This window comes from Hypanus sabinus, chromosome 3 (genome assembly GCF_030144855.1).
Source record: "Hypanus sabinus isolate sHypSab1 chromosome 3, sHypSab1.hap1, whole genome shotgun sequence".
Classification (NCBI taxonomy): Eukaryota; Metazoa; Chordata; class Chondrichthyes; order Myliobatiformes; family Dasyatidae; genus Hypanus; species Hypanus sabinus.
This window is the reverse complement of record NC_082708.1, coordinates 167,511,302-167,535,496: the sequence shown is the minus strand read 5'-3', so window position 1 is coordinate 167,535,496 and position 24,195 is coordinate 167,511,302. Positions and strand designations below refer to the sequence as shown.

General features: G+C 40.9%; 1 protein-coding gene across 1 annotated transcript in view; it reads right to left on the bottom strand.

Annotated features, from left to right (window-relative positions):
• Positions 1 to 24,195, bottom strand: part of LOC132390874 (probable E3 SUMO-protein ligase RNF212) — a 104,083-nt gene that overhangs the window by 27,031 nt on the left and 52,857 nt on the right. Inside the window, exons 9-12 of the mRNA XM_059963416.1 lie at positions 9,897 to 9,960; positions 5,963 to 6,008; positions 5,528 to 5,591; positions 1,436 to 1,478 (exon numbers count right to left, since the gene is read on the bottom strand). Coding sequence (XP_059819399.1) covers positions 1,436 to 1,478; positions 5,528 to 5,591; positions 5,963 to 6,008; positions 9,897 to 9,960 — 217 coding nt within the window. The remainder of the gene's footprint in view (positions 1 to 1,435; positions 1,479 to 5,527; positions 5,592 to 5,962; positions 6,009 to 9,896; positions 9,961 to 24,195) is intronic.

The following is a 24,195-nucleotide window of genomic DNA, read 5'->3' as shown; positions in this document are numbered from 1 at the left end:
CTAAATCAGCCAACTTACAATGGTGTAAGATTCTGAGGCACAAATTCAGAGGAACAGGGTATGAACACAGAATTGAAAGCAGTTTGGCAGGTTATCTCCAATAAGTATCCTCAGATTGTTTAAGCTATAAAAGGTAGGATACTAAAGAAAACAATGATTGAGGGGAGATTGAATTGAACTGTGTGGATTATGAAAGAGTGAAGAACAGAGGGAACAGTGAAATTATTAGAGTGAACTGAGTGAGCAAGAGTGGGAATGGGCAGAATAGAATTGCAATTTAACTGGGTAAACCTTCATTTTTTGGGGGGAAATGTATCACTAACAGATCAAAAACAGCCTTGAATTACATTCACAGTACCTGATCAGGAAACCTTAGAGTGACGTGAGGAATTATATGCAGAATTAAAGGGCTAAAACCTAACTGACATTTGCAGCTTGGCTCGTAACAATGCACGATAACTAATCCGCTAACTATGAGGCAGATGCAGGGAACAAAGAAGTGTTTGTGCATGAGAAAGTTGCTTGTGTAACCATTAACCAAGGATGCCTAGGAACAATCAGAATATGTATGTGATAACGAATGTTTAACAAGCAGCCCCAGACAACACTCGGGGCTCACTTGATTGCAGATTTTGCCAGGCTCTATGAGCGGGGACTCTGTTGTATCAACTCAGATACAAGCTTGCTAATAAACAGTATGCAATTTTAAGTAAACTGTGTTCTGAACCTAAAGTCTTCTGGTAGAGAGGCAGACCAACAGAGGTAAAGGATGAAATGAGGAAATAGGAAGACTGATTATTCATCTTTGACGGGATGGTCTTGATTTACAATGTTCCAGTCTCATAAAGTGGATATAGAACTGGAGGCAGTACTAGGGAGAGCAAAGCCACCAGAAACAAGGACATAGACTACCGTGCTTTTGACCAAGCCTACTCACCTTTAACAGAGTGCATAATCTGCTATGATTATATTTTAGGCTGAGCTAAACCAGCATCTTGGTGCAAACATTAGCAGCAGAAACTCCAATGTTGTCCACTCTGTGGTGACCTCATCACTACACCAAAATCAAGGTGCAAAGAGAGTTTGTACTTCCTCTCTACCACCTTTACTATGAGAGTTTGAGAAAAAGTATACTTTAAAGACCTACTAAGTTTACAATGTACAATTAGCTTGATATCTCACATCAACAAGCCCAACCATGCTAAAACAAGTCTTCCCCATTCAATAGGCCAGATCATCAACTCTCCCATTCTCTTTAATTGCTTTCTGTTATTAAATGTGCAATATACACACAGAAAATATTTTAACCTGGGAAAGAAATCACAGTTGTGTACCGTACATTTTATGGTTTCAATAAGAACTTGTTTTCAAGACAACTTTTTTTAAACTACTTATTAATGAATCCCCAAATGTGGGAAAGGCTTTCAATACATACCTAAAAGACCCTACTTTGCCAACGCCTCTATAAGGCACAGTACCTAAAACAGTGAAATATAATTTTTATGAATGTATATTATACACTTAGAAAATAAAAGATAATCAATATCTTTTCTAGTATCCACAGACAATAGAACTCCACTTAGATAAGATTCAGAACAAGAGTAACTATTAGTTACATTCTGCATACATACTTTGATAAGAAAATGAACCTTTGAACATAAACTCACAGATCCACCACAACAACAGCTGACTTTCAGTGTTTAGCAAATAGCGATTTGGCTTTGGATGGGAGAATCTGTGCATGTGCCCACCCAAAAGCATCAGAGAGACACATTAAAAAGTCATTTCAATTGCTTTCAAGTATCTCTAGCAATCAAGGCTTTTAAAAGCAGCAAAAGCATACTGAAAATATTTTTTAAAAGGATAGCTCAAACAATTTAATGATACTAAATTTACTTATAACCCATTTAACTTACAAAAGTGAGTTAAAATGTTAAAATCCATGTTTATTCTGCATTGTTATTATTTTACTTTGAACTATCACAATGAACTTTTGTAATGAATTGATCTGTATGAACAGTACACAAGACAAGCTTTTCACTGTACTTTGGTCCATGTGACAATAATAAACCAATTCTATTTCCAGAAAGCATATGAAACAGAAGCAGAAGTCAGCTTCATTGCCTTTTGAGTCTGACATACCATTTAGCAAGACCATTGGCCAAAGGATGGGAGAGGGAATTGCTTAGCCTTTTTTCTGAGTCTTTAACACCTGGTTCCACTCTCCTGTAAGAATTCTTCTGAACTCTTGATAATATAGGCCTAATCTCTTTAATCTCTTCCCACCATGTCCCAATATTACTGCAGTGAGACATCTTTGTTGTGATACTCAAAACCTCTCACAATGAAGGGCAATCTATCACTTGTCTTCCTAATTATTTGCTGCATCTGCATGCTGGCTTTCAATAACATGCTCTTGGCCACCTTGATTCATTTTATCTAGAACATTACTCAATTTCTTATCATATAGATTTCTGCTTTTCGGTTTTATACATTAAAGTGGATAACGACATTTTTCTACATTGTATTGCATCTGCCCATTCCCTCTGTGTGTCTATATCGTCTTGAACCTTTTTTACATCCTCTTCGCACTCATATTCCCACCCAGCTTAGCAAAATCAGTAAACTTCAAAAAATGACACTTGATCCTCGCAATTGTTAATATTGATTATGAACAGCACTAATCACAGCCGACCAATCTAAGAAAGATCTATTTAATTCTGTGCTTTGCTTCCTATCAAGTAACCATCTCTCAATTTGTTGAACAACTGCCTGTTTGGCAATTCATCAGAAAACTTTGGAAAACATCCAGACACACAATATTAAGAGGTTCCCGTTATCTATTCTACAACAGTGGATTCTGGTTAATTGGGCCATTGGTTATTTGGAACAATTCTTAAAAAAACAAAAACTAATCAAGAAAATACCCGGAATTCCATTTGTTTATTGCGACTGGAGATAGTTGCCAAACACTTTCTAACTAGCATCAGTTGTGTGCACTTGAGTGGCTGTTACACACTACACTGTGCTTAGAACGAACAGTTTAATAGCGTCTGTTGTGTGTGTTTCTGTTATGTTATCCATTACAGCCAGCGTATGCCAATTCAAAATTCAGTGATCTTTGATCATTTTGTTTTTCATGTTGCCTTTAAAAATTCAAAGCCTTGCCAAGATGCCACAAAAAGATTTGACACTAGCCATAAAAAGTTACCCCATGGGACCAAATTAAAAGCCATCCTCCTAACATCACTCATTGTCAGCTGTCTGTTACCTATGCTAGGAGTCTGTGCTGATTTTGTTCATTTACAGTCAATCTAAAAGAACACAGTAGTGTACACTGGATAAATTCTTCTATTGATAACTATTAGGAACTAATACACAGTTTTATAGTACTATCATACTATTGGTAGTGTTCTAATTTATTCTGTATTTCATTTTAATACATAATTTGTTACTCAGTTAAACCATAGTTTGTCTTTTTTATACCTTTTAACTATTTCCATGAAACTTTGGCTATTTGGGGAAACCAATTAATTGCAGCAAAATTACTGATCCCAATATGCCCCAATTAACTGGAATCCACTGTAGTTATATTCTCAGAGAACTCCAGTACATTACTTTAATGTAACTTCTTTCATATACCCAAAGACAAGAAAGACTGATCACTGTTACATCCTCTGATTATTCTCTCAAGTTCTGGTAAACAAGCAAAATGTTTTCATTGGAACATCACAGCCCTATGCTATCAATGTATTAATACAGATTCCCTATGGCTTAAGATAATTAACCTCAGAAAACCTACAGCACAATACAGGCCTTTCGACCCACAATGTTGTGCCGAACATGTACTTACTTTAGAAATTACCTAGGGTTACCCATAGCCCTCTATTTTTCTAAGCTGCACGTACCTATCCAGTAATCTCTTAAAAGACCCTATCGTATCCGCCTCCACCACCGTCGCTGGCAGGCTATTCCACGCACTCACCGTAAAACTTACTCCTAACATCTCCTCTGTACCTACTTCCAAGTACCTTAAAACTGTGCCCTCTCATGTTAGCCACTTCAGCTCTGGGAAAAAGCCTCTGACTATCCACACAATCAATGCCTCTCATCATTTTATACACCTCTATCAGGTCACCTCTCATCCTCTGTCACACTAAGGAGAAAAGGCCAAGTTCACTCAACCTATTCCCATAAGGCATGCTCCCCAATCCAGGCAACATCCTTGTAAATCTCCTCTGCACCCTTTCTATAGTTTCCACATCCTTCCTGCAGTGAGGCAAACAAAACTGAGCACAGTATTCCAAGTGAGGTCTGACCAGGGTCCTATATAGCTGCAACATTACCTCTCAGCTCCTAAATTCAACTCCATGATTAATGAAGGCTAATACACCATATGCCTTCTTAACCACAGTGTCAACCTACGCAGCTGTTTTGAGCGTCCTATGGACTCAGACCCCAAGATCCCTCTGATCCTCCATACTGCCAAGAGTCTTACCATTAATACTATATTCTGCCATCATATTTGACCTACCAAAATGAACCACCTCACACTTATCTGGGTTGAACTCCATCTGAAATTCTCAGGCAAACACAAGGAAATCTTGAGTCCTGATGAAGGGTCTCGGCCCGAAACGTCGACAGCGCTTCTCCCTATAGATGCTGCTGTGTTCCACCAGCATTTTGTGTGTGTTGCCCGAAATTCTCAGTTTAGTTTTGCATCCTATCAATGTCCCACTGTAATGTCTGACAGCCCTCCACACTATCCACAACACCCCCAACCTTTGTGTCATTCAAAATTTACTAACCCATCCCTTCACTTCCTCATCGAGGCCATTTATAAAAATGACGAAGAGGAGTCCCAGAACAGATCCTTGAAGCACACCACCGACCTCCATGCAGAATATGACCCATCTACAACCACTCTTTGCTTTCTGTGGGCAAGCCAATTCTGGATCCACAACGCAAGGCTCCCTTGGATTCTATGCCACCTTACTTTCTGAATAAGCCTTGCATGGGGTACCTCATCAAGTCCCTTGCTGAAATCCATACACACTACATCTACTGCTCTGCTTCATCAATGTGTTTAGTCACATCCTCAAAAAATTCAATCAGTCTCATAAGGCACGATCTGCCTTTGACAAAGCCATGCTGGCTATTCCTAATCATACTATGCTGCTCCAAATGTTCATAAATCCTGCCTCTCAGGATCTTCTGCATCATCTTACCAACCACTGAAGTAAGACTCACTGGTCTATAATTTCCTGGGCTATCTCTACTCCCTTTCTTGAATAAGGGAACAACATCCTCAACCCTTCAATCCTCCAGAATCTTTCCCATCCCCATTTATGATGCAAAGATCATTGCCAGATGACCAACTTGTGACTGCAAAATTATTATACCTGGAGAACTTCTATTCATTGCAACGTGTTACTTTTAAGGTAAATATTGTCTACTTCTAAAATCAAAAGAGGTTAGCTTTCAAATGTCCTCAAATTAACTAAGAGAAAAAAAAAGTGGAACTTACCCATTCGCCCATCCTGAGGTGGACTAATTACTGATAATCTAGGTGGACCCATAGACGAATCAGACTGTAACATGGCAAAAAGATCAAAAATACATGTAATTAAGAAAAGGAATAAACTGTCCATCCTCAAAAGAATATAATTACCCTCGTTAAAAATACAGTTAAAGCAGGCAAAATGGCTAAGTGAAATTTAGAGGGAATCTCACTGAACCTATTATTACAAACATTCCAGCCCTTCTAGTGCAATAAAGAGGAACTCTACACACTAGTTTTATTAGTATTTAACATACATATTTAATGATATGACCACCTGTATCTATATGATTGCCTTTACCCACTTTCAAAGAGCAAATTCCAAAGCTGGAAGGTTATGGTACAGATGGTAATGAATCATTTGTTACAGAGCTCACCTTGTTATGGGTTCTACATACTTACTTTTCCCGATGAACTTGGTTTTCCATTAAGCTCCATTTTGTGAGCCCTGAGTGGGAAAAGGTATTTAGTTATTTTGACTGAATGGTTTGCAAAAAATAAGTTGCTCTTTTTCTGTCAAAAAAAGCTTCCAAATTTAAATGTTAACAGTATTTTGTTGTATTTAACAATAAAACATCTTAACAATAAGATATTTTAATCAAGGGCATTACTGACAAAATTAATATTTATTCTATTCTGAAAACCCTTGAACAAAGTAACTTCTCCCCATTATATGGATTTAAATGCCAGATCATTAATCCAATTTCTGTACCACCAGTCTGGTAGTATAACCATTGTACAAACATACCTCTGAATATTTATGCATTTATTTGTTGGCAAAAACAACTTTAAAGTACAAGCTTCACTTTTCATTCCAAAATTACGTAGTTGGATCAATTTGCAGTATTGTATTTCATTTCTGCTGAAGCACACTGGCTGAGAAATTCAGATGAGTATCGCATAATATTCCTATTAGTGTTGTACATGTGAAAATCAATTTTGCCCAGAGCGGAACATAATTGCTGTGATTTCCAGGTTGAATCGTGCTATGTCACAATTTTAACTAGATATTTCTGATCATGAATCATGTTTCTGTCTACATGCTTTTGCTTCACTTTTGAACCTAGTGGTGTAATTCACAGAGCCACTGGAGAATCAGTTCATCTGATTTAGATTCAGATATATATTACATACAGTATACATCAAAACACACAGTGAAATGCATCATTTGAGTTAACAACTGACACAACCTAAGGATGTGCTGCGAGCAGCCCACAAGTGTTGCCACACATACCCACAATGTTCAGCAGAACAACACACAGCCAAAACAACAGCAGCAAAACAAGCCCCTCTTCTCCCTCCCACTCTCACACACAGACAAGCCGCCTCCACCTGGCTTGGTCTCGTAGACATCAGGCCGCCAACTTTTATTTATTTATTTACAGATACAGCACAGTAACAGATCCTTCTGGCCCATGGGCCCACATCAACCAATTATCTCGTCGTCATCATGGCTATCCCTCAAGGTCGAGGATGATGGTCTTCATTCCGTTGATCTATTTATGGGCTCTCAAGTGGCTTATGAGTACAATCTTGGCTTTGAAAGTTCTTCTGCATTCAGGACAGATAGTTGCAGATGGCAGATTGGGCTTTGGCTGTTGTTGCCTTTCTTTCCATTTTTTTCTCTTTTCTTCTAATTCTGCACATCTATTGGCTTCAGAAGTTGCTGTTCCTTCTCAGATGATGGCTTCCCACAGTTTCCTGTCTTTGGCGTTGGTTTCCCAATTGTTGATGTCGATGTTACATTTCTTCATGCCGGTTTTGAATCTCTTCTGTTGTCCGCCTCTTTTACCTTTGCCTTCTTTGAGCTGGGAGTAGAAGATTTGTTTCAGCAGACATTCACCTCTCATCTGAACAACATGACCGCTTCATCTTAGTTGGTTCTTGATGATGTAGGCTTCAATGCTCGTTGTTTTTGCGTCACTTAGCATGCTGACATTGGTTCTTCTATCTTCCCCACTGTTATTTAAGATATTTCAAAGACAGCGTTGATGAAACTTTTCAAGTGCCTTCAGATGTCATTGGTATGTTGTCCAGGTTTTTGATGCTTACAGGTGCGTTGGGATCACCGCTGCTTTGTACACTAACATTTTGGTGTCTGTTCAAATGTCAGCGATCATAAAGGACTCTTGTTCAGAGACGTCCAAAAGCTGTTCCAGTGCATTTAAGACGATGTTGTATCCCATCATTAAGGTCGACATTGGAGCAGAGGTGACTTCCAAGATACAGAAAGTGGTCCACGTTTTCCAGGGTTGTTTTGCCAAGGTGAATTGTTGGTTTTGTCTCAGGTGATGATTGGTAGATGATCTGAGTCTTCTTGGAATTGATGGTAAGTCCAAGTTGCATGTATGCACAGTTAAAGGCAGTCAGAATCTGTTTTAGGTGGTTTTCTGAGAGAGCTGTTGTCATCTGTGTATTGGAACTCGATGAGGGAACTTGTGGATGTTTTGTTTTTGGACTTGAGATGGGCAAGATTGAAAAGTCTGCCATCTGTTCTGTAGACAATTTCGATTCCTCTGGTAGATTGTCCTTGAAGATGTGGATGGTTGTCGCAATGAAGATGGTGAACAAAGTTGGGGCAATCAAGCATCCCTGTTTTACTCCTGATCTGACTTGAAAAGGCTGACAGTTACTATTGCTGACCATAACTGTGGCAAGCAATTATACCCATGTGACCAATTAACCTACTACCCTGTACTTCTTTGGAACGTCAGAGGAAACCAGAGCACCGAGAGAAAACCCACGTGGTCACAGGAAGAATGTACAAAGCAGGAGTGAACCCAGTTTACTGGATATGCCAACGGAGGGGACTCAACATAGGACCTCAACTTTTGGATCTGCCAACCTCAGGGTTCAACCTTCAGGCTTTAAGTTTTGTTATCAACCCCAGAACTTGCAGATCAAGGAACTCTGAACTCCAGACTCACACTGACCTCTGACCCTGGGACTTTCCAACCTTGGGGGAGGGGGCAGGTATTATCTCTAGCCCCAGAATTAACATACTTGCAGACTTCAGGCTTCTAACTACCAGAAACACTGGCACAACGGTATCAAACATTGGGCTTCAACTTCTGGACTTGGCGGAATTAGCCTTCAACCTTCAACATCCAATATCAACCCCAGGACTCGCCGATCACAGGGCTTTCAACTTCAGGCTTCGAACTCCAGACTCGCATGGACTTCCAAACCCAGTGACTGCTGACCTGGGCGAAGGGGTCACTAGTCCTCGTGCCTACTGCCTGTACAAGTTGGCAAGTCCTGGGACTTGTCAATATGAGGGAACTTGTCGAGCTAGGGCCTCACCAACTGTTGTCTACTGGACCTGCCGACCTCAGTTACTGACCACAGAGAGCCCTGGTCAACCTGGACCAGGACCACAGCCCTCCATATCCTTACTAACCATATACCTAACTTCTCTTAAATGTTGAAATCGAGTTTGCATGCACCACTTGTGCTGGTAGCTCATTCAAAACATTTACTACCCTCTGAGTGAAGTTTCCCCTCATGTTACCCTAAAATTTCTCACCTTTCAACCCTTAACCAATGATCTCCAATATAGTCCCACCCAACTACTGTGGGGGAGAAAAGGTGTAGGTAGGAAGTGATGTAGATCTACTGTTCTGTCATTGTGAAACCTCAGGCTTTGGGGTAGTAGATCTACTGTTCAACTTGAAGTACATTACCTATATGGAGTCATTTGATCTTGTCACACATTCTAATAATATTCCTTCCTCCATTACCTATCAATCTCAGCCAACTTCATCTTCTTGATATTCTGCCAAATCTTCATTCAGTGATCTTTCATCCCCAAGATCACAAACCAATGTCTCCTCACCAGGCCATATTTTGACATGCTCTTCTCTCTTTGCCAATAATATCCCAGATCGGCTATGCCTCTCAAAAAGTGTATACCTAGACTTTACCTCCTGACTGGACTTTATTACTATTTTTCTTTAAAAGATAGAGCTCATTCAGAAACTTTCACACCCTGATACTCAAGCACTAATGAATTTTCAAAAAACAGGCCCATGAACATATAAATCATTGAGTGACAATAATCTCATGCTAAAAACTTAACACCGCTCAAGACTCAGAATAGTTTACTGATTGGGCCTTATATGCTTCCCATTGTAGTCTGCACTACAGTATTAGTAAGCATATTCCAGGCATGCAACTGTCCAGGTATGGTGGAGATGAAAAATAATGCTTCAGTGGGCAAGGTGTTAGCGTTAGGACCTATGAAAGGGTCACCTTGACATGGGGATTAGTAAAGATCGTGAGAAAAACAGGTATGCCCAGTATCATGTTCCAAAGCTACCATCTTAACATAACATACTTTTCACTGGTGGATGGTCTTGAGTGTGGAACTGAAGAGTACACTGCTGATTTCATGGAAGGTGCTAATGAATAAACAAAATAGTTGCATGTTAACATTTGAAGTTACATTACATTTTTTAAACAATATTGTGCAAAATGTGCACAAAAATTAATAAACACCATTATTACTAGCATAGTGGCAAGTGAAATGAGTTGCAGAAATACAAGTTAAAATCATCTTATTAAAGGCCTACTTCTTGTTTCTTACCAGAATAAAATAGAAATTATGCCTTTTCTTTACACAGCAATTAGAAAGGCTATTGATATATCTTGGTTTATTAAAACAGTGAGATGAAGAATAATTATTTAGTATTGCAATCCTTGTTACTTCAATTATATTTTCTTTCATGTACATTTAGCTTTAGCTCAATTACAACTGAAATCCATTTAAAAGGTAAAAAAATTCACTTTTTCTAATACCTCCTGCTTGAATTTCAACTTATCCTGAACCCTGTTGATTCCTTCCAGTGTTAAAATAAACAGAAACACGTATATCACCCTAGCCCTTAGGGAACTACACTGGCTTCCTAGTGCATTTTCTTCAGAATTCAATAGTTATTACAAATTAATATGATTCATTTCATATGTTATGTCAACTCTGGCTCATGTTGGTAGTATTCTCAACTCCAATCCCAAGGGGTATGTCTTTAATTTCATCTCTTGCTTTTAAAATATTAACAGATTTCCACCATGACATCCAACAACTTTGATTCTAACAACAAGCGTCTCTCTCACCTTTAATATTCTGGAATGACCAAAAGTTTAACTGGACCAGCCAATAGAATACTGTAGCTACAAGGACATTTAAAAATAAAATGAATCTTGCAGTGAATGACTCACCACGTAAGATCCTTCACCTAGTCAGGGACAGCAAGGAGGTGATAGAGAGGGATTATAGGCAGGTGGTCACACCAGGGCCATGGGAGACAGACAACTGGGTCACAGTCAGAAGCGGGAAGGGGAAGGGTCAGGTACTAGAGAGTACCCCTGTAGCTGTACCCCTTAATAATAAGTACTCCTGTTGAGGACAGCCTACCTGAGGGAAGTGGCAGTGGCCGTCCCTCTGGCACGGAGTCAGGCCCTGTGGCTCAGAAGGGTAGGGAAGGGAAGAGGAAGGCAGTAGTGATAGGGGACTCTATAGTTGGGGGTCAGACAGGCGATTCTATGGACACAGGAAAGAAACTCGGATGGTAGTTTGCCTCCCAGGTGCCAGGGTCCGGGATGTTTTGGATTGCGTCCAAGATATCCTTCAACGGTGGTGGAGGCAGATAAGATAGGGTCTTTTAAGAGACTTTTAGGTAAGTACATGGAGCTTAGTAAAATAGAGGGCTATAGGTAAGCCTAGTAATTTCTAAAGTAGGGACATGTTTCGCACAAATTTGTGGGCTGAAGGGCATGTATTGTGCTGTAGGTTTTCTATGTTTCTATCCTCTCCACCATAGGCAAAACTCTAATCAAGAATGCAATCTCTCTATCTGCCTGGATCAGCACAGTCCCAACATTCAACAAGCTTGCCACCATTAAGAACAGAGTAGCCTCCTTTGATTGACACTTCATCCACCACCCTATACATTCATTCCCTTCACTATCAATGCATAGTGTCATGTGTGCCATCTAAGCAAAGGAATACCAATATATTTCGGCCAGGATATTAAGTGTATGGAAGGTAATTTGCATGCATTCTTATGCATCTGCTATCATGTCCCAATAAGTAGCAGAAGCTGTAGGATTGTGAAAGGTGGTTGAAATGTTCCTTTTTGAAATTGCTTGAATGCATGTGGACCAGATCAATTAAACACACAATTTCATTCTGGATTGAATTAAGATTTGTGAAAGTTGTTTGAACTGCATTCTCTAAGGCAAGTGGAAAGTATTCCATCACATTACTGATTTGCCTTGTAGGATGTAAAAACCTGAAGAGAGTAGTGAACACTGCCCAATATCACCAACACATCCTACTCCATTACTAGTAATATCTACAGAAGCTCCCTCAGAAAGACAACATCTATCATCAAAGATTCCCACCATCTTTTCGCAACTACCATTCGGTAGAAGGCCTGAAGTCCCACACTACCTTTTTAAAACAGCTAATTCACTTCAACCATTCAGTTTTAACCCTAATAACTACAGGTGAGCACACTATGACCACTTCCCACTAAATGGGCTTCCTTTGTTCTAATTGTGTTTTCTTGTACAATTAAGTATAATTTATGTTTAATTTATATTTTGCTTGTGAATGTCTGCTTTTGATGCTGCGTGCCTGTGATGCTGCCTCAGATAAGTTCTTCATCACATCTGTGCATACATGTACTTGTGCATGTGACAATAAACTCAAGCTTTGACTTTGAGGTTGTGAAAGGACATCAGGAGTCAGTAGATGGAGCTACTCTAGATTGAAAAAGATTCTGGCAATTACAGGGTTGATACATTTGGCATCAAGACTGGAAAATGCTTGAGTGAAAAAACATTAAAGAATACCAGAGGTATTAGGGGAAAATTCAAAACCACTGTGTAACACGCCTCAATCCAGGCCAACATGCATTAAATTATTAAAATTTGTTGGATAATGGGATTTCTGAAATTGTGCAACCTCATTTTCAGTCAAAATCAGATATTACATTTTTGTAGTAACAGCCCAGGTCTTGGGATCAAAAATATTCCCTGTAAATTCAGACAGGGAATGTTCACCATAAGAAGTGACTAATATTAAATATGTATCATTAAAACTGTTCCATATAGCTCTCTCCTATGCAATTCAAAAAGAAAGTACTTTTTAACAATAGGAACATCTTTACCCTGAATCTGTTTGCACATATCTAAACTTAACATTCACCAAAGTATGAAGTATTCTGTTATGCAATACAGATATTCATCATTCTGATACACAGAAAAAATTATGTGAAATAATATTAGCAGAGTATTAGATGAAGACCTGATTACTAAAATTATCTAAGGATGTAATGATTAGGATTCAAAGAGAGCTTGAACTGAAACTACAAAAAAAGTCAAAAATGTATCATGCTTTTAGATTATTTATCTATGGCAACTAGGGAAGTTAAGAGATTTTCAGATGAAAACAAAAATGCTCAACAAGGTTATCAACTATGCAAGTTATAAGACTCCAGTAACTCTCAAAAATATCACTATAAAATATTCATCAAAGCCAATGGTCTTAAGTTATGTTGCATGAAACACAACTCTTGAGTATTACACTCATACGACTAAACATTTATTTAAAGAATATGCAGATATAATCCAAGTTTTAAGACTGCAAATGTATCAATTGGATAAAAGCAAAAATAGTTTATGGGAACCAGGGATATAATTATGAGCTCAGGAAGTCATAAAAAAAAGTTAATCAAAAATGAGTAAACTTATGAAACGGTCGATTCCAATGCAAAAACATTCTAGTTTAACAAGTAATGGTATATGTGTTTTAGGTCAGGATTGGCAGAGATATGGAATTGAATAACAAAAAGTTTGGAAAGGCTGAATGTTTTTCTATTCTCATTTTCACTTATTTTATTTTAAGATCCAACAGAAATGCCATTCAAATTTAAAAAACAGCTGCAGAATTCATTTGTTGTTCAAATGATCAGAAAATAATAATTCATACCATATATTCAAAAAAGGTGCTGAAAACCAACTTCCACCCAATGAACCTCCCTCCAGAATGGATCGTTAAAAAACAAATAATTCCATTTTAAATAAGTTACCACTGCTTCTAGGTCAAACAATAAGGTTAAAACAAATCACTGAAGTTAGTAAGGAAGTAGTGATTTTAACCTGGATTTTGAAAGCTTGATGATTGTTGGAGGAAGGAAAGACTAAAAAAAAAACTTACATTCAATTCAAGTTCACGTGTACCACCAAATCAAACAATGTTCCTCCAAACTAAAGTCGACGTGAGAGCATCCTTCAGGAAGGTGAACCCATGGAAAGCATCCGACCCAGATGGTATACCTGGACAAATACTAAAAGACCTGTGCTGATCAACTGGCTGGACTATTCACTGCTACCTTTAACCTCTCACTTTGGCACTGAGGTACCCACCTGCCTAAGAACGTGGTAAAATGCCTCAATGACTATTGTTCAGCAACACCTATATTCATTGTGATGAGCTGTTTTGAGAGGTTGGTGATGAAAAATATCAACTCCCACCTAATTAGCGACTTGAATCTACTCCAATTTCCCTACCATCACAACAGGTCAACAGCAGATGTCATTTCAATGGTTCTTCACTCAATCCTGAAACAGCTGGACAGTGAAGGAGCATACATCAAAATGCTCTTCATTGACTGCAGCTTGACATTCAATACTACCATCCCCTCAATAGAAATCAATAAGCTTTCATTTCCAGGCTTCAACACCACCTCGTGCAATTTGATCCTCAACTTCCTCACTTGCAGACCCCAGTCAGTCAGTTTGGATTGGCAACAACATCTCCTACATAATCTCCCTCAGCACAGTTGCACAAGTCTGTGTGCTTAGTTCCTTGCTACACTCATTTCAATTCTTCACCTGCAGCCTATTTAACTCCAACTCTCATTCATAATCCTTGTTCACCCATAGGATCAGCCAACTTCAACCAGTTGCTCGTAGTCTTCAGTTACCTTGCTGCCGGTCAGTTTAGTATCTGTTCTTGCTTGTTTTTTTGTCCTTCATGGCATTTTATTTTGAAATTTATTATTGAATTCACCATTCACCACTACATATTCTCTGCTGCTCTGTGCTCGGGTCAGACTTCCTCTACATTTCCTGACAGGATGAGTGAAAGAGCAAATGACCCAGCAGAATTTGCCTGCTGAAAGGAAGCCATCTGTTGATAGGAGCACATGATCGAGAAGGAGCAAGAAACTATTAACCATCATCTCATTACTCTCAACCAACCAACCCCTAGTGCACCTTACAATTCGAGCTCCAGCCATCTCTGTATGTTATGGACTATGTCAAGATTAGCTTTGTTATTTCTCTCTTGACTAACTGGGTCTATCAATACTCCAGTTGCAATGAATATGAAGATTTTACTACTGAAGTGTGCTGGGTTTTTAACCATCCGGGAAGTGGAAGTAAGTTGGCAAATCAGATATTTCTCCTGCTTCAAGGCTCACCCTCAGAGCTGGATTAAGTGTGCTGGAATGTAGAAGTACTGCTGGCCCATTACCATCACAGCCTCTCGGAGCACTTGGAAAAATGAGTTGAGTCCCCATGAGATGTCCATCAACTAGAAAGCACGCCGTGACGGCTCTACACACAGTGCTTGAGCCTACTCGGAGAAAGGCCATCTTAGATTGAATGTTGTGCAATAACCCAGACCTTATTAGAGAGCTTGATGCAAAGAAACCCTTAGGAGGCAGTGATCATAATATAATTGAATTCATACTGCAATTTGAGAGGGAAAAGCATAAGTCACATGTATCAGTAACACAATGAAATAAAGGGAATTACAGAGGTATGAGAGAGGAGCTTGCCCAGGTGGACTGGAGGAGGATACTGGCAGGGATAATGGCAGAGCAGAGATAGTTTAAGCTTCTGGGAATAGTTAACAAAGAACAAGATAGATATATCCCACAGAAGTTCTCAAATGGCAGGAGCAGACAACCATAGTTGACAAGGAAAAAGGATTGCATAAAAACTAAGAAAATGGCATATTAAGGTAGGAAAAGTGAGTGGGAAGTTGGACGATTGGGAGGTATTAAAATCCAACAAAAGGCAACTAAAAAGCTATAAATAGAGAAAAGATTAAATATGAGGGCAAACAAGCCAATAATATAAAGCAGGATATTAAAAGATTTTTCAGTTACATAAAGAGTAAAAGGGAGGTTGCCTGGAGCATGCCATATGAAAATAGGTTTTCCTTGGAGCGACGGAGGATGAGAGGTGACCTGATAGAGGTGTATAAGATGATGAGAGGCATTGATCATGTGGATAGTCAGAGGCTTTTTCCCAGGGCTGAAATTGTTGCCACAAGAGGACACAGGTTTAAGGTGCTGGGGAGTAGGTACAGAGGAGATGTCAGGGGTAAGTTTTTTACTCAGAGTGGTGAGTGCGTGGAATGGGCTGCCAGCAACGGTGGTGGAGGCGGATATGATAGGGTCTTTTAAGAGACTTTTGGATAGGTACATAGAGCTTAGAAAAATAGAGGGCTATGGGGAAGTCTACTGATTTCTAAGGTAGAACTTCGGTACAACTTTGCAGGCCAAAAAACCTGTATTGTGCTGTAGGCTTTCTATGTTTCTATGAGTTGAGAGCTGATAATTAGGCCACTGAAAAATATGCTGGTGAGGTAGTAATAGGGTCCAAAAATAGAAGATGAACTTAATGAGTACTTTGCATCAGACTTCACTGTGATAGACACTAGCAGCGTGCCAGAGGTCTGTGAGTATCAGGGAACAGCAGTGCCGTTGCTATTACAATGAAAAAGTGCAAGGCAAACCCAAGGGCCTTAAAGTGGGTAAGTCACCTGGACCAGATGAACTACATCCCAGAGCCCTGACAGAGGTTGCTGAAGAGATAACGGATGCATTGGTCATGATCTTTCAATAATCACTTTATTCTGGCATAATCCCAGAGGACTGGAAGATTACAAATGTCACTCCACTCTTTTAGAAGGGAAGAAAGCAAAAGAAAGATTATAATAGGCCAGTTAGTCTAACCTCAGTGGTTAGGAAAGTGTTGGACTCGATTATTAAAGATGAAGTTTCCGGGTACTTGGAGACTAATGATAAAATAAGTCAAAGTCACCATGGTTTCTGTAAAGGGAAATCTTGCCTGACAAATCTGTTAAATTTTCTTCAGGGAAGTAACAAGCTAGGAGGACAAAGGAGAGGAAGTGGATGTTGTTTAGTTGGATTTTCAGAAGGCATTTGATAAGTGCCACACGAGGCTATTAACAAGATAAAATCCTATGGTGTTACAGGAAAGATACTGGCATGAATAGAGCAATGGCTGACAGGGAGGAGGCAGCAAGTGGGAATAAAAGGGGCCTTTTCCGGTTAGCTGCTAGTGACTAGTGGTGTTCCTAAACGGGTCAGTATTGGGACGGCTACTTTTTGCATTGTTTGTCAATGATTTAGGTAGTGGAATTGATGGTTTCGTGGCAAAGTTTGCAGATGATATGAAGATAGGTGGAAGGGTAGGTAGTTCAGAGGAAGCAATGCTTAGATAAATTGGAAGAATGGACAATGAAGTGCTGGATAGAATACAGTGTTGGGAAATGTATGACAATGCATTTTGGTGAAAGGAACAATAGTGCAGATTATATATTTAGGGAGAAAATTGAAACATCAGAGGTGCAGAAAGACTTGGCAGTCCTTGTCGGAAAAAACTCCCAAAAGGTTAATTTACAGGTTGAGTCTGTGGTAAAGAAAGCATAAGCAATTTTGACATTTATTTCAAGTGGAATAGAATATAAAATCAAGGAGATAATGCTGAGTCTTTATCAAGACACTAGTCAGGCACACTTGGAGTACTGTCAACAGTTTTGGGTTCCATATCTCAGAAAAGATGTGTTGCCATTGGACAGAGTCCAGAAGAGGTTCATGATGATGATTCCAGCAATGAAGCATTTAAGATATGAGGAGTATTTGGCAACTTTGGGCCTGTACTCATTGGAATTTAGAAGAATGCAGGAAGATCTTATTGAAACCTACCAAATTTTGAAAGGGCTAAATAAGGTATAAGTGGAGTGGATGTTTCTTGGTGGGGGCATCCAGAACTAGAGGGCACAGCCTCAAAATCAAGCGTCAACCTTTTAAACAGACAGACTTACTTTATTGATCCCAAGGGAAATTGGGTTTCATTACAGTCGCACCAATCAAGAATAGTGTAGACATATAGCAATATAAAACCATAAATAATAATAATTAATAATAATTAAGTTTTTCCAAGTGGAAATAAGTCCAGGACCAGCCTATTGGCTCAGGGTGTCTGACACTCCAAGGGAAGAGTTGTAAAGTTTGATGGCCACAGGCAGGAATGACTTCCTATGACGCTCAGTGTTGCATCTCGGTGGAATGACTCTCTGGCTGTATGTACTCCTGTGCCTAACCAGTACATTATGGAGTGGATGGGAGACATTGTCCAAGATGGCATGCAACTTGGACAGCATCCTCTTTTCAGACACCACTGTCAGAGAGTCCAGTTCCACCCCCACAACATCACTGGCCTTACGAATGAGTTTGTTGATTCTGTTGGTGTCTGCTACCCTCAACCTGCTGCCCCAGCACACAACAGCAAACATGATAACACTGGCCACCACAGACTTGTAGAACATCCTCAGCATTGTCGCATTGTCCAACAGATGTTAAAGGACCTCAGTCTCCTCAGGAAGTAGAGATGACTCTGACCCTTCTTGTAGACAGCCTCAGTGTTCTTTGACCAGTCCAGTTTATTGTCAATTTGTATCCCCAGGTACTTGTAATCCTCCATGTCCAAACTGACCCCTTGAATGGAAACCGGTGTCACCGGTGCCTTAGCCCTCCTCAGGTCCACTACCAGCTCCTTAGTCTTTTTCACATTAAGCTGCAGATGATTCTGCTCGCACCATGTGACAAAGTTTCCCACCGTAGCCCTGTACTCCGCCTCATCTCCCTTGCTGATGCATCCAACTATGACAGACTCATCAGAAAACTTCTGAAGATGGCAAGACCCTGTGTTGTAGTTGATGTCCGAAGTGCAGATGGTGAAGAGAAAGGGAAACAGGACAGTCCCCTGTGGAGCTCCAGTGCTGCTGACCACTCTGTCTGACACACAGTGTTGCAAGCGCACGTACTGTGGTCTGCCAGTCAGGTAATCAATAATCCATGACACCAGGGCGGATGGTGTTGAATGCACTGGAGAAGTCAAAAAACATGACCCTCACAGTGCTCGCCGGCTTGTCCAGGTGGGCGTAGACACAGTTCAGCAGGTAAACGATGGCATCCTCAACTCCTAGTCGGTGCTGGTAGGCGAACTGGAGGGGGTCCAAGTGTGGCCTAACCATAGGCCCGAGCTGCTCTAGAACAAGTCTCTCCAGGGTCTTCATGATGTGGGAGGTCAATGCCACCGGTCTGTAGTCATTGGAGCCACTGGAGCGCGGCATCTTCAGTACAGGGACAGAGGTAAAGAGTAATTTTTTTTTTAGCCAGAGAGTAGTGAATCGGTGCAATGTTCTCCACAAACTGCAGCAGAGGCCAAGTCCATGGGTATATTTAAAGCAGTAGTTGATAGTTTCCTGATTGGTCAGGGCATCAAAGGATATTGCAAGAAGGCAGATGTATGGGGTTGAGTGGGATCCAGGATCAGCCAAAATAGAATGGCAGAACAGACTCGATGGGCTGATTGGCCTAATTCTGCTCCTATGTCTTATGGTCTATACATACAGGAGGCTCTGGTGGATTCCAGTGCAGCAGGCAGCTTTCTGGCTTGGGCTCTCTACCAAGCCTATCACTCACCCCTTCTACATCACAGCCATTGACAGACGTTCCTGGAGATCTGGGATGCTCAGAGCATGCACACGGCCTATGCATGTGAGCATCAGAGGACACCACGAGTTCATCCAATTCCTCCTTACTGTCTCACCTAACTCTCTTCTCGAGTTACTCCTGACTCTCCACTCACGAGCCTCACTTCACCCTTGTAATCCAGTTCACTACTGATTCAGAGGCTGACCTGCCAGACAACTTGCCTGGAATCCCTGCTGACTTCACCTTGTAAATTTGTTGAGACAGAGTAAACTCCCGACCACACCAAACTCCCAAAGGAATACCATGACTTAGCCAGCACCTTCAATAAAAAGGGAAGCCAGCATCCTGAAGCCTCACACACCACACAATTGTGCAATCAACCTCTTTCTGAACACCATCGCTCCCCTAGATAGTTTGTTCTCCTTCTCCCCTCCTGAGACCCAAACTGTGAATGACTACATCGTTGAAGGTCTACAGCAGTTCTACAATTCTACATTCAACCATTCCAGTCCCCAGCTAGTGCCCAATTCTTCTTTATGTCAATGAGGGTCTTTGTCCGTGCTCTACCGTGGACTCAAAAAAATCACATTAACAACTTCTACCCTTGACAGACAGCATATTCAAAATACTCCGCACGGCCTAGATCTTCAACAAACTGGATCTAAAGAGTGAGTACAACCTGATCTGCATCCACCATGGGGATGAGTGGAAGACAGTGTTCATAACCCCCTCTGGCCACTATGAATACTTGGTGATGTCTTTCCAACCTTCAATGAGATCCTCCAAGACACTAACAGGTATGTGTTAGTCTATCTCAAAGACATCCTCATCTTCTCCAAGGGCACCCAAGTCAATGCATGTCACATCCATTCAGTACTCCAGCATCTCAAGAACCAGATGTGCTGCAAGTTAGGAAAATGCCAATTCCACACCCCAGAGATTTCCTTCCTGGGTTACATCCAAAGCATTACCAGACACAGAGAAAGTATGACCGTCACTGAATGGCCTTGACTGCGTTCCCACAAGCAGCTACATTGCTTCTAGGACTTCTCCAAAGTTAACTGTCATTTCATCAGCAATACAGGCAAATTGCTGCTGCTCTCACCTACCTCACAGATAAAATGGTTTGCTGTCACGGACCATGCTTTTCAGGAGCTCAAGGGATGCTTCACCACTGCCATCCAAACCCTTCCAGACCTTTTATGGTAGAGGAAGACACATCTGACATGGGTGCCAGAGTCATTCTCTCCCAGGACTGGATGGGAAGACACACGCTTGTGCCCTCTTCTTGCACAAGTTCAATTCTACACAGCATCTTTTTTATGGCAAAGCAGTTAGAAAGCTACTTGCCATTAAATAGGCCTTGGAGGAATAGAGACATTAGCTGATGGGAAACACCAAGCCCTTCCTGATCTGGACTGACTACCAGAACCTCATACATTCAGCAGAACCACCAACTCAGCCCAAGACAGCCTGGATGGGCCCTCTTCAAGCAATTCAACTTGTCCATCTCCTACTGACTGGGTTCAAAGTGCACTTACAGCAGACACCTTGTCACGACAGTTCAACCCAGTTAAAAAGGAGATCAACCTTCAGCTCATCATTCCATTCTTCCAGATCCTCGCACCAATTATCTTGGACCTTGAGAACGAGATCCACTAGGCCCTAAGCACAAGCCTGCACTGACCAACACACCTGACAGCCACATGTACATGCCAGCAGTGGAAGGCACTCTGGAGGGCCAACTCCTCACATTTCTCCAGCTATGTCAGTGCATGACAGACTCTGAATTTTCTGTAATGCTAGTTCTGGTGGCCCATCATGTTTACAGATTTAAGTCAGTTCCTTGCTGCCTGACCTCAATGTGCCAAGTCCAATTCTTCCAACCAACAATCCCCAGGACTCCTGTGGCCCCTGCTGGTCCCTTGATGTCCATGGTCCCACATCACTACGAATTTCATCACTGGTTTGTCAACTTCTGATGGGAATATAGTGATCAATAGTGGTGAACTGGTTTTTCAAAGGGCCCACTTCATTGCCCTCCCCAAACTTCCATCAGCCATTGAAATGGCAGAACTGTTTCTCCAACATGTGGTTTGCCACCATAGCTTCCCTAAGGACACTGTGTCCCTTCGGGGCTCACAATTCATCTCTCTCTTCTGGTGTGCTTTCTGCTCCCTCCTCAGCACTTCAGTGGGTTTGTCCTCTGGCAATCGTCCATAGACCAATGGTCAGTCAGAGAAAGCCAATCAGCAAATGGAGAAGTTTCTGCAATGCTTTGCAGCCTTTAACCGTTCCATGTGGAAGGAGTGTGGCTGAACTGCAACACAATCTACACACCTGTCAGGATATGTCATCCCTCAAATTGTTTCATGGTTATCAACCCTCTATTGTTCCCTGCAAAAGAGCCAATACTGGTGGTTTGCCAATGCCATAATGCCTGGAAGGGGCATAATACCTAGCTGTTAACCATGCTTACTGTTGCCAGGCTAACCATTGTTGGCACCTAATCAAACAATTCTGGCCTGGGGACTTTGTATGTCTACACAAGATCCTGGGTGCCGTCCAACTTCTTCTTGAATCCATCATTCATTGGAGTTCCACCGGACCCATCCGGATCGCCCTAGCTGTCAGGTGCCAGCTGTAGGGGATGTAGGTGCTCCTTTCAGGCCTGGGCAGGCAGACACCTCCCAGTATCTACCCAGCTAAAGGTATTCACCTGGCACTTGTTTCAACTCAGCACCTGCTTTTATTCACAATCCTTCTTGATAAAAGAGTTAAAGGAGACACAAGAAGCAACTTTCCAAAGATCATTTACAATTAGATGACACATTCACTTACAGTTGTATTAAAAAGGCTACTCACCATATTACTGGTTAGTACTGCAATGAATAACCTTGACAAAGAGCAATAGCCATGCAGTTGGAGTTTCAGGATTTCACAGGCAGGAACCTCCCAGTCTCCACCTAGCCATTTGTTTCAATTCATCACCTGCAGCCTATTTAAACTCAGCTTTCATCCACAATCCTTGTTCATCCATTGAACCAACTAGTTGCTCTTAGTCTTCAGTTACCTTGTTGCCCGTCTGTGTAGTATTGTAATCACTTGTTTTGTGGCCACTAGTGACTTATTATTTCGCAGTTTATTATTCAAGTCATCATTCACTGCTGAATCATCTCTGCTGCTCTGCATTTGGGTCAAGACTCTTACAATTTCTGACATGGAGATCATTTCAAATGTAAGTTGCAGCCCTGCTCACCTTTCACTTTCTCTAGAAACTGACTAAATTGCTTTAGCAATACACTGGGAATCCAGACTTCAAAAATTTCATATTCCTTTCACAAAGTCTATAAAGAACTTTTCTTAAAGAGATTGAATGCTGTGTTAGTGCACTTCAGTTGTCACTGATCGCAAGGAGTGCCAGGGACCAATATCATTGCGGGCAGGTTCATTAGAGCTGTTGGAGAGGGTTTAAACTAATTTGGTGGTGGTGGGGGGGGGGGGGGGGGAAGAATGGGAAACAAAGTCATAAAGCTGAATATGGGGAAGTTGGTATACAACTAGATGCAGTGTGTGGTGAGACTAAGGAAGGACAGGCAGATTATAAGGCAAAACTGCATTTAATGTAAATCAGTTGAAGTGTAGCATGGGGGCAAATTTGAAAAAGGTGGTGAATACAGGACTGCAGGTGTTATTATTTGAATGTATGTGGTATATGGAATAAGGTAGATGATCATATAGCGCAATTAGAGATTGGTGATTATGACATTTTAAGTAGTGGTTAAAAGAAGATCATAGTTGGCAGCTTAACATCCAAGTATACACATTGATAAAATTATGGAGCAGACTTGATAGACTAAATGACCTAATTCTGCTCCATGTTTTATGTTATAATGGTGTTATGGGTTTCCCAGTGACTACAAGAGAGAGTGATGTAGTTGGGCATAATGTTACCAGCAGTTGTAGCAGTAAATGCGAGATTTTTAGAGAATTACCACATGCTACACAATGGGGTGATTGACAGAAATTATCCATTACTACCTGAGCCAAAAAGTAAGAAGGTGAATAAAGAAGGAAGACAAGGAGATTCAGATGCAGCATTGGAAGTTACCAGATTTATGGGCTGCACTTGAGCAAGGTTTTCAATTCCAGCAAATCAAAGCCCATTTCTGGCAGCTGCTTTCATCATCAGACTTCAAAGCTATGTTGTCCACTACTTTAGTGCATGTTTGAGATGTCTGAGATGCCCTGCACACCCAAAGTCAAATATTTGAGTGACAGCAATGAAAGCCCAAATCCTGCCATCCAAAAGGTGTAGAAGTTTCCTTTTCCAGGATTCTCTTGCTACTCCATTCAACAGGGCAACAACTAGCCCTGTGACCTGACAGAGGACAAGGCAACTAAGACAAGTTCTAAACAACTTTCAATTTAATAAACTTAAGAAAATCTGCAAATGCTGGAAATCCCAAGCAACTTGCTTTCAATTTAAAACCCTGGACAGCTACATAGACCCTAACTACAGCATTCTGACATTTATCGCAAGACATCTGAACTCCAAAAAACTGATGGGTAATTTCTGAAAGCTGCTGTAATGCAAGTTAACAAATTTCATGACACATGCCTGTGATAATAAAGCTGATTCTGAATGGTAGTGGAAGTTGTAGCAACTAGTATTGTTATCGACCATACTGTTGGGTTCCAAAGAATGCAAATCAAACTGGCTGACCTCTCCATGTTGGAGAAGACACTTCCCTAGTTCTGCATCAAAATAAAGACTGAACTGCAAGGCAATCTCTCCATTTCCTTAGTCAG